The following is an 11,719-nucleotide window of genomic DNA, read 5'->3' as shown; positions in this document are numbered from 1 at the left end:
TGTTAAATGTTTTTCCCCTCAACAAATGACTCAGAGGTTTAGGGGATGCTAGTGGTAGAATGTCAGGTATCTCAATCAATCAGTCACGGCTATGTCCCTGTTCATCAAGAAGTTGAGAGAGGTGTAGAATGTCAGAGGCCTTAACCACTCAGCCAACTTCACCCTGCTCAACAGATGACCAAGAGGTTGAGGGCTTCCACATATAGAATGTCAGACACCTTAACCAATAAGCCAACATGACCCTACTCAACAGATGACTAAAAGGTTGAAAACTATTAGTTGTAGAATGTCAGACACTTTAACCACTCAGCCACCCTGTCCCCTCAACAGACGACCAAGAGGTTGAAAACTACTAAGTATAGAATATCAGACACCTTAACCACTCAGCCACCTTGTCCCCTCAACAGACGACCAAGAGGTTGAAAACTATTAAGTATAGAATGTCAGACACTTTAACCACTCAGCCACCCTGTCCCCTCAACAGACGACCAAGAGGTTGAAAACTACTAAGTATAGAATATCAGACACCTTAACCACTCAGCTTCATTAGTCACAATATTTAGTACTGCTAACAAAGTCTTCAAGAAACGTTTTTCTAGAATACTATCATACTATTATAATATAAATCAGTAAGAAAGATCAGTCAAGTATATGTGTGGATGATCTCCAAGGTCAAAGGGTTCAAATAGGTAAAACCTTTAATAAAACAACTTCCCGTCAATAACTAAGAGGCCTAGAGACCAGATATTGGCTCTGTAACATACTTGGATGAAGGGTTACAAAGTTTGTTGAAATGAAAGGCCTTGACTTTTGAACTATATCCCTTCAGTATTTTAACAAATCACAATGCAGTGACATAAATGTACAAACCTAATAACTTGTTGGCATATTTTTTCTGATTGATGAATATAAGGAAGTAAATATAGTTATCAACATTAATCAGGGATGTGATTGATCCTATCAGCAGATGGAGGAAATATCTCGACTAAGGAGAGGAAACCCTCCCCTTAGTGTTTAAAAATGTCATTTTTAGATCACATCTGACATGTTTGCAAACTGTGATTTTCTCAAAAGTTTGCAAACAAAATTTATTTCATAACACTATGAAATTAAAAATAGTTACATCAATTGCTGATAATTAATTTTTCAGACTACTTAATAACGTAAAATACGTTTAAATGTACGATTCTATTGATTTTCCAATGGACTGTTTTTCTAAATCAATACCGAACGTCGACGTCTCTATTGTGACATCAAGATTACATCGGATTTTCACGCCATTCTCGGATTTTTTCTTCATAGTATATGAAGAAAAAGAATCTGCTTATCAGAGATTTAGTATGAAAACAAATAAAAAATAATTATTCATTTATATTGGTAGTTGAGATCTAATTCTAATCTACTCAGACTTTTTTTTATTCTTTCATATAGCCAGACTGTGAGGTTATATTCATTCTCTATATTATTAAATGTGACCCTATAAAGATAATTTATATTGACATTATGTCTTGATAAACAGGAAATTGAACAGCTATCTTTTAGGAGTAGTATCACAAAATATTTAAACCAAGGACTATTAGCATTCCATGGATACAGGGACCTGGGAGGTATCTGTGTATACAATGTACATTACAATGAGTATCAGGAAATCAAACATACAGTATGAGTAAGACCAGTAATAGGTGGGGCACCCTGTGTCACCCCAGGTATACGCAGGTAAAATATCCACAGGTAAGGTAATAGTACCACAGGTGATGATCCAATATTGGACCGGTGTAAACCCTGGATCTATTTGTACGTAACATGTACATTTATTTGGTCCGATTTTATTCTATATTTATATATGAGTCAAGCTATTGTCATCATTGCGAGGTAAATTGTATATAAAAATAACTGTATACTTTTACACATAGTGTCTGATGCTGCCATGTGTATACTGATGTCGACGCGATAAAAAGTGAATTTTTCCTGAAGTAAAGGAAGAGAAACTTACATCCTGGTCAATTGACCTCGTGAACAGAGAAATGCGAGACACTTGACAGACAGGATACAGCATCTGGATCTAGCTGCATAAGTTAACGCTGTATAGAGGTAAGTCTTTCATATTCTCGTTTTTATTTTATATATTTTATACATTTGCTTTCAACAATAATACTTGTACTTTATGATCAAAAACCACACATCACACTTATATTCCATATTCATGTTATATTATAATTTTTAGAAATTATTTTCCAAATTGAATTTTACCCATTTATGAGAACAAAAAAACACAACACATATGATTTTGGATCTCTTCCTGCATTGGATTAATTAACATTTATTTTTATTATTGACTTGATTACTTACATCCAATTTTGTTAATTGTACTATGAGAAAAGAAAACATGTCTAATTTCATAATTATGTCGTACATGTGTATATGTATGGTCTTTCAATCATATTAATTTTTTTATTTAATTTAATTTTAAATGATTATAGTATTATAGTGTCTTAATGTTTTAATCAGAAATTGAAAAAAAATGCTATTCTTAAAATCTTCAACACTTTTTTGGTGTAAACTGTGATAGCTTATAAGAAAGCACAAAGCCTTATACTGTTGTTGTGAACTTTAAACTTACAAGTTATAATTGTGTACAATGACAGTTTCAATCATGGATGATATTCATTCTGTTGAAAATTTAATCTAAGTTTCACATATACATATCACTAGTCCAAAGTTATTTGTTGTCAGTCTTTAAAAACCTCTGAAATTGCCTTTACCAATCCCAACTAATTACAGAAATGCCAATTCTGTATTTAAACATTAAAGAGTTATCTGCCCTTGCAGGTAGGTATGGATTGTGATGTCATGATGCAAGTTTCATTCACAAAATATATACGTCACATTATGGATACCTACCAACAAGGGAGATAATTTCCACAATTTGCAAAGACGGAATACATATAAAACAAAATATTTCTACATCTGACATTACTTTTCAACATTATCTAACTACAACAGTTAACTACAACAGTTATTATGTAATTTTTTTATTATGACTTTTTGATGAAAAAATTTTGAAGTAAAATTAAGAATTTTTTATAAAGGCTTACATTAAACCAGGTTCCAATACTTTAATGTATTTTTTCTTGATTTGCAGGTCAGAGTTGAACTTAAATGATAAAAAAGACGGAAAATTAACATCTGACATGGGTTGTTTTAAGAGTCTACGAAAGGCTGTGGTGCTACTGGTATCATTGTTTGCCGACCTTTTTGACTTTGTCAGCGATTGGTTGTTTTATTCTGACCTCGTATTTGCGAAGGATGGCCTAGTTTTCGGGGCACATGAGGAACTCATAATCAGAATGACCTTTGCGTTTTGCATTGTTGGATCTATAACCTTCATAGCAGAAATCATTTTGAATTTTCTTGAATACTACAAAGATAATGAGACTGTGGAAATAATCAGTGAATTTTTAACTTTCTTTACTTTACTAATTGAAGATCTGCCGCAAATCGCTATAAACGTCCGCATTGCCATGTGCAGAGAGGAAGCCACAAACACCATTCAAATCGTCAAGGCATCGGCGGCCATGTTTGAAGTAGTTGCAAAACTGGCTTTTGTTTGGATAAAATACTGCATTAAAAGAAGACAAGGTGCAAGGGAAACTAGCAGAATCAGAAAAGGTTTGAGTATTTTTACGACTGTCGTTCTTCTGCTCATACTTTCCCTTAGTGCTGCTATTTTCGTTCTAACTACAAACTTCAAACAGACCAAGATCGAGTTTGACAGTGACGGTTTATCGGGTGAAGAGTCTGATAAATATATACAAGGAGTTGGTATATTCATGAGAATTAATTCTTCAGAAACACATATACACAACATGGCCGACGACCAATGGATACAACTGGAAAGTTTACATGACATCACAAAACAATCGGAACCCTCTGACGGACTCGTGCTGAGCTGTATGTTCACAGCACCACCTGTAGTTTATATATGGGTACGGAGTCACTCAACCTCAGCAGTGGACACAGTATCATGTTTTAAAGAGAACTCAACAGGGATTCATAAAACTCCAGCACAAAATTGTTCAGACATCTGAATGTTACCACGGTTTCACTAAAGTTAAACTATATTCCACCAAATCGACAGCAGCCTTTAGGTGATATAGAAAGCAATGTACACGTACATCTTAACAATTGTACTCAAGAAGTTCAACCTGATATAGTGACCTTGAAATATTTCCGAGTGAAGCCAGAGGTCAAGAACACTGATATGACCTTCACCTCTACAGATAACGGTGACAAGTATAAGTATTACAGTGACCCTGGTGACCTTATGACAGTGAGAGAAGCGTGGAAGACCGGCAGACTCAGGTGTGAAAGTACTGGACGTGAAAGTCCCAGAACTAACACAGATATTCCTGTCTCTTGTTTACATTAAAACAATGGCTCTGTGTCTTCTGGACCCGATTTCTCGAAACAAAAAGCACTGACAGTCAGAACCAATTTGGATATGATGTTTAAATTCTATCTCTGACTTATAATTCTAAACAAGTTTGACTGATTTCCTATTGAAATTGAACAAATAATGCTAAAAAAATATGCTTTCGTTATATAACCTAATTATAGTAAATTTGACTCCCTTAATCTGAGACCCCAGGGCCATGAAATTCACAATTCTTGTAAAGGGCTTGAGTCCCTTCTATCAAAACTTCTGTTTTTATCCTTAAGTAACTGCCATCAAAACGTTTGATAAAAAAAAACTTTTTCAGAAATCAGGCCAGTCCTCAAGGCAGAGAGATGTGTCAGCAACATATTGTCTCCATTAAAACTCCCTGTGGTTTGTAAAAAGTCAATACACACGATGGAAAGGCCAGGGCCTTCTCAGTAAATCTCTTCAGCTGTCAGATTTTCATTTTCACTTCTGTCTGATAACTGAATTATACCTACATTATCTTATCAAGTTGTGAAATAATTTGATATACACATAGAAAAAGTCAAAAACAATAATTATCTCTGCTTAAAGTCATTGTGGTGATGTTATCTATAATTTCAACAGATTCTATAGTCAAACCTGCCTCAGCGAGTGAGTGACCACTTCTGTATACAGACCACTTACTTATAACGACCACTTTATCAGGGTCCCAAATTGTTAATTTCAAAACCATTTGCCTTAAGAAAAAGGACCACTTACCGTATTCGACCCAATAAGTGCCCATGTCCCTATAAGCGCCCCTCCCCCTTTTTGAGGCCTCAATTTCAATTGCCCATACATAAATAAGGACCAAAATTACATAAAACGGTATAAATTTGCAATAATTTTGACTTATTAGCACCTTTAAATTTTTATCAATTTTTTAAGCGCCCTGGGCGCTTATTGGGTCGAATACGGTACTTATAAGGACCACTTTATCAGGGTCCCAAATGGTTAATTTTAACACCATTTGCCTTAAAAATAAAGACCACTTGGCTATATAATAAAGACCATCTATTCTTGGTCCTTTTGTGGTTATTATAGACAGATTTGTCTTTACATTGAACATATATCAATATGATGCAATTTGTCTGTCTGTCTATCCAAAATGCTATTTAGAATACCATATATGGACATCTTATTTGATGAATCAGAATAACCTTGTTTACTTCTTACGATTACAATAAATAAATAAATCAATAAATTTATCAAACATTCATGTTTGCAAATTGTGAATCAGCAAAGCAGATCTTCACAAAAGTTAAGTGCTTATGCTTATACTCAATTTTTAAGACTACCTGATAAAATGAAATTTGTTTAAATATAAAATTCCATTGATATTCCAAGGGATTATTTTTTCAAATCAATAGCCTATGTTGATGTCTCTATTGTGACATCACAATAATGAAGGATTTTAACACCATTCTCAGATATTTCTCCAAAGAAGGAGGAAGAAAAAGAACTGCCAATCAGATTTAGTATGAAAAAAACACTTTTTCCCATTTTATCCTGTATTATAGTCTCAACAGAACCAAAACCTTTGATACATGAAAAAGACAGGTCTGTCCACTTTGACCAAAAGGTTAAAGGTTAAATATATTGTGTGTTTAAATGACCCTGGTTCTTAAAAGGATGTTAAACTAACCAAACAAACTCACCAACTTTCTGCTCTCTAACTCACCACACATAAATTTACTATTAAATATATAAAAGAGCGAGTCCAACACAGTAGTTCCTTCCAGTAATCTGAGGACGACTCCCTTAGAGTCGAAACATGTCAACAACTATCTGATTAAAAAATCAGCTTACTGGAAGGAACTACTGATTAAAAAATCAGCTTACTGGAAGGAACTACCGTGTTGGACTCGCTCTTTTATATATTTACCTGGATAACAAGTGAGGCCTCTGTATTCTTTTGAATCCACGGCCGGTTCCATCAAGAATTTCTACATTTTCCATAACCCAGGACTTTGCGCCTCTACCCCCCGTAGCACTTTACTATTAGTGTCTTGTAACCCTTAGAGAAGTCACCTCACTAAAGCCACGGACTGAAGCCATGGACTGAAACCCAGGTTGACAAGAGAATCCACAACACCGAATTTTTTTTATTTATTTAAATTTTAACATTTTTTCTTATAAAACCAATAAAGATACTTAAAATCTAAAAACTATCATTGTAGATCACATTCTGTAGATTATAACCATATCCATTAACTTATATTTTCATATTTTTTTTTCTTCAAGAAATGTCATCTAAATTTATCTATACACCTTCCATAAATGTCTATTAACAGTTTGTCCTCCCAGGAAATTCCATCCCAGGAAATTCCAGAATGTCTACCATATTACATAAGCATATTGCTATCATCATTTCTAAAAATATTGAAAAATCAGAAATGTCCTCTAAAGCCTTTACAACACCAACAAGAAATCCCCCTCATTCGTGCTTTAGTGATGGATAACAAAGATTCTTTGAAAATCAGCCTGATTTGTAATTGCACATGCAAGCATAAATGCAATAATACCGTCCAAAAGCTAAAAGGCTGTTCGGAAAAGAATCCAGAATATCTGCCATATTACATAAGCATATTGCTTTCATAACTCCTAAAAAAACTTGAAAATTTCCAAACATTAATATCACAATCTGGAAAGATAAATATAAATACAGAAATAACCAATCAATTGATAACGCTATCAGAGCTACTATAAAACAGATCGTAGTCAGGTGTCGTCACTGGTGAAGTGAGTTGGAGTTGTTGGAGACGTTAACTGCCGAGACAAATCTCCAGAAATCTGCAGAGTCGCTCCAGAAAGTATTGAGGTTAAATCCAGCAAGTATTGAGGTGAATCGGGGAAGTATCTTGAACAAGATACATAGATATCAGAACACTTCATAGACAGGCTGTAACATTCCTCTTTCACAGAGACAGAGGTAAGTAATTATTTCTCTGTAAGATGATTATGTAAACCATGGAACACCCCTGTGAGTATAATCAATAATGACATTATACTTTTTATGTTATAGTTCCATTTTCGTATAACAGCTGTTGCTATAGGTTCTTTTTCATTTTTTTTTTTTTTTTTTCATTTTTGATAAAAACTTTAAATGCACACCATAGAGATGTGATATTATAATGCCTACCGGGTACTAAAATTCTACACATAAGTTTAGCTAAATATATTAGATTAAACAATTAACCTTTAAATGATAAAGCTTGGGGAAAATGTAGATTAACTTTTATACATGCAGATAAAATCAATTTTTTGAAAAAAAAAATGAAACTGAAACTGAAAGTTTCTCGGATCTGCATAGAACAGATTAAGGGAGGCAATGCGAACTGCATACCACTGTCAATTCCTCATGTTAATGTCAGTGGGGTTTGGGGAGGATAGAACTGAAGTTTAATACTTGCAAGCTTTGATTTCCAAAAAAATGATCAAGTGAAACTGAAAGTTCAGTACAATCTGAGATCTGTATAGAACAGGTTAAGGGAAGCTACTCCAACCCACTTCATACAACTGTCAATCACTCATATTAATGTATAGCTACTTTACAGAAAATTTCATCGAATTTCAATGGAATTCAGAAAATTTCATCGAATTTCAATGGAATTCCAATGGTATTTCCTGTGGAATTCCAGTTTCCAGCGCCAGTGGAATTTTTCATGGGAATTTTCACTGGAATTTCCAGTGTCAGCGGAATTTTTCTTTTTTTAATTTCCAGTACAACTCGATTTCCAGTGGAAAACCCAGAACTACAATGGAATTCCACAGGAAAAATAAATTCCAGTTTCTGTAGGGACATGTAGATCAAGATGTTTGGAGTTTAACCTTGGAAATCACAACAAATCCTTTCAAAAAACATCATTCCCCATAAATAATAATTATCCAAAAGTGTGTTTTATTGTGTAAATTCCTCAATTTTTATTTTGTACTTTTTCAGATTGGGATCTTAACCTGCCACAAGGAACAAGAACAACTAGAGAACAAAACCATCATGGCAAATAATCGTAATTGCAAGAGGGCTGTTCTGGGCTTCGTAATCGCTGTAAACATTTTTGATTTGATCTCCGATTGGACAATTTACACAGGAGAGTTGCTGAATAAAGATGGCTTGGTGTTCGGTCCTTATGACCGCCACATTGTCGATGCTACGTTGGTTTTCTGTGTTATAGCCACAGTCACATTTGTGGTGGAATTTTTTCTGGACATTTACAACCATAACAAGAAAAGTGAAACAGTTGAACTTGCTGTGGAAATCCTCGCTGTTGTAACACTTCTAATAGAAGATCTTCCACTCATTGGGATCAACCTCCACATCGCATTTTGTCGACAAAGGGAGACAAATATTATCCAGATCATTAAGGCTTCAACCGCTATCCTAGAACCATTGGTAAAGCTAAGCATTATGGCTATCAAAATATGCAGAAACAACTGTAAACTAAAAAAGAAAATCACTGAGGCTAAAAAGATCCGACAGGTATTAAACTTCCTAATCCTAATACTTCTTGCAATTAATCTGATCCTGTCCATACTTCTTGTATTGACCACCATGTTTGATAGTCTGCGTCTCGATGAGGAAGTGAAAAACGGTTACCAGCAAGACGTTGGCATTTTCATGACAGTCCCAAACATGGCAGACAACGAGTGGATTCGGTTGACCGACCTAAAAACCATTACACAGCTATCTTCTCCAACACAGGGTCTGTTTCTGAGTGTTATGGTCACCGCAGCACCACTTCAATATATCTGGATACGGAAACACTTCCCGGGGTCACCAGAGTCTCTATCCTGTTACCATGGAAACTCCTCATCAGCCATCCTTCTTCCTCCTAATGACTGTTCTAATATATTGCCAACAACCGAAACTACGACTGTGTCTATGCGATTCACATATATTCATCCCAGCACCTACCAGCCAATGGGAGACATCCACTATAACCTAGAGGTGCGTCAGGGATTCCATCAAATTTTGACAAATGAAACTGTGTCATTGAAATATTTCAAGGTCAGACCAGCAGTGAGGAGTGACCTTGCCCTGACCACTACTGAAAATGACAGCCATTATCAGTTCTACAGAGAAGACAGTGATCTATTGTCGACACACGAAGTGTGGAAGACAGGGACGTCGCGATGTGGAAACACCGGACGTGAGTCCCCTAAACTAGACTCAGATCTGTTCGTAAGGTGTGTTTTCTGATTCCAGCAGCTTTGTTCGAAATAGTTAGTATTTATAATACATTTTAAAAGGTTGGTTTTCAGATAATTGAAATGAATCTATATAACAAAATGTATTCTCATTTATGTATCGTTTGTGAAATATTTTTGTCATAAAATTTTTCATTTCAAATCTTATTGACAAAAGTACAGTCAAATGGATTGAATGACATGCAAAGCCTATATAAATTGTTCTCAAGCTGCAATATACTGCTTAAGACCATAATTAGACCTTTATAATCCGATTTCAGAAAATCTGATTCAGTCATATGACTTAGGATTAATCCTTGGGTCATGTGACGAATCCCAATCCAGATTTTAAAAGTCCGTAGCTCATATTGACGAAAGTTAGCGCTTAAGATGACAACCAGATGGTTGTGAGTTAAACAAATTGTCCAGAGTTCCTGGGTTTCAATGACAGCTAGCTCTAAGAGAGATTATTCTCCAGTATAATAAAACCCAGACAAACTGGATAAGAGTAAATAGCAGTATTAATGATCAAATGTTGTTGTTATTGTTTTTATTTATAGTTTTATAAAAACTCTATTTTTGTTACATTTCTAAATTATTGCAATTACAAAATTCAATATATTGTTCATATTTACAATTGTTTTGTTTTCCATTTAAGAATAAATATGTTGTAATTATTTTGAATAAATTAATGTGATGATGAATTAATCCATTGTGTTGTGTTGTCGACTTAACCAATACCAGACACCACCATTTGTCCACTCATCCTAACAGGGATCAATCTAGCTCCAATTTATTACCGTTTATGGGTAAATTTCCCCTCAAGGAATGAATTCCCCTCTGGCCTAAAATTCCCCTGAATATATAAAAAAAAAATCCCCATTTTAAGCAAAAAAATGACCGTTTTTGTAACACAATTTCCCATGTGACTTATTTTTCATTATTTTTCTTAGACTTTTATTTGCAAATTTCTTCATATTTATCATACAGCTACTGCATATCTTATGATAAACTCAAATTGTTCATTATTGAGCTTAAAATCTTGCTTTACTAGATCTAAAAATAAAATTAGTTGTTTTACAGTACTTTATCATCAAAAGGAATATAATTTTGGACCAAAAAAGAAAATTAAAATTCCTCTATATTTCGCCACACCTTTCCCCTATTTTGAAAAAGGGTAGTTTCCCCCCAAAACCTAGATTGATCCCTGCCTAAGGAGAACATTGTGTTAATGAACAATTAAGTCAATTTGTTTTAGTTGATGAGCCACCTGAGCATTCCCGTACAGTGGTTTTATTTCAATTAGTTTACTTTCGCTTTATTCACATTATCACTAAAATCAGGCTTAATCGGCAAATTCAAAATATCAGCGAAATATCCAGAAATTCGTTGACATACCTAAATATTTACATTGCCACTGCACAATACCTCCATGTATATGTTACTACTAAACCCAATGTATGTTAATTTATAATATCAACACTGTCAGTTAGGCTCTGGTGTACTAAAACCTTCATCAGAGTTCAAGAGGTCATGAAAAGACTGGGTTTAAGTCAGTGTGGTAATTCACAGAAAGAATGTTAAAATATTCTTAAGATTAATCAATATAATAATGTATTCTAATTAAAATATTCAAAATGGATACCTATCATGGTACCCTATCGGACACCATTTGATATGCTAGAAAACCCCATGTACCGTATTCGACCCAATAAGCGCCCCTGGGCGCTTAAAAAATTGATAAAAATGTAAAGGTGCTAATAAGTCAAAATTATTGCAAATTTATACCGTTTTATGTAGTTTTGGTCCTTATTTATGCCTGGGCAATTGAAATTGAGGCCTCAAAAAGGGGGAGGGGCGCTTATAGGGACATGGGCGCTTATAGGGACATGGGTGCTTATTGGGTCGAATACGTTAATTATGTTACATACCAATGCATGTCAAAATTATGACAATCAATGCTTCAGAACAATAGTTTACTTTCACTACTTTCAGACACTTTAGGAGTGTTCTTGTTCAAGGACTAGAACAACCTATAATGAAGTCTCAGGGATGGATAGGTTAACACAA

The 11,719-nt window shown here is 34.5% G+C and overlaps 2 protein-coding genes and 1 pseudogene across 2 annotated transcripts in view; 2 read left to right on the top strand and 1 right to left on the bottom strand.

Annotated features, from left to right (window-relative positions):
- Positions 1-11,719, bottom strand: part of LOC138331424 (notchless protein homolog 1-like) — an 88,862-nt gene that overhangs the window by 52,445 nt on the left and 24,698 nt on the right. The window lies entirely within an intron of this gene.
- LOC138331422 (uncharacterized) lies at positions 1,605-5,675 on the top strand (annotated as a pseudogene).
- On the top strand, positions 6,926-10,432 carry LOC138331420 (uncharacterized). The gene is made up of 2 exons (XM_069279022.1): positions 6,926-7,394; positions 8,406-10,432. The coding sequence occupies exon 2, from the start codon at positions 8,460-8,462 to the stop codon at positions 9,660-9,662; it is 1,203 nt and encodes a 400-aa protein (XP_069135123.1). The 5' UTR covers positions 6,926-7,394; positions 8,406-8,459; the 3' UTR covers positions 9,663-10,432.

This window comes from Argopecten irradians, chromosome 9 (genome assembly GCF_041381155.1).
Source record: "Argopecten irradians isolate NY chromosome 9, Ai_NY, whole genome shotgun sequence".
NCBI lineage: Eukaryota > Metazoa > Mollusca > Bivalvia > Pectinida > Pectinidae > Argopecten > Argopecten irradians.
Note: the sequence above shows the minus strand (reverse complement) of the source record. Positions and strands in the feature narration are given on the sequence as shown.

Bases quoted from the DNA above. Each gene is read 5' to 3' on its own strand.
- LOC138331420 (XM_069279022.1), top strand. From the start codon at position 8,460: ATGGCAAATAATCGTAATTGCAAGAGGGCTGTTCTGGGCTTCGTAATC.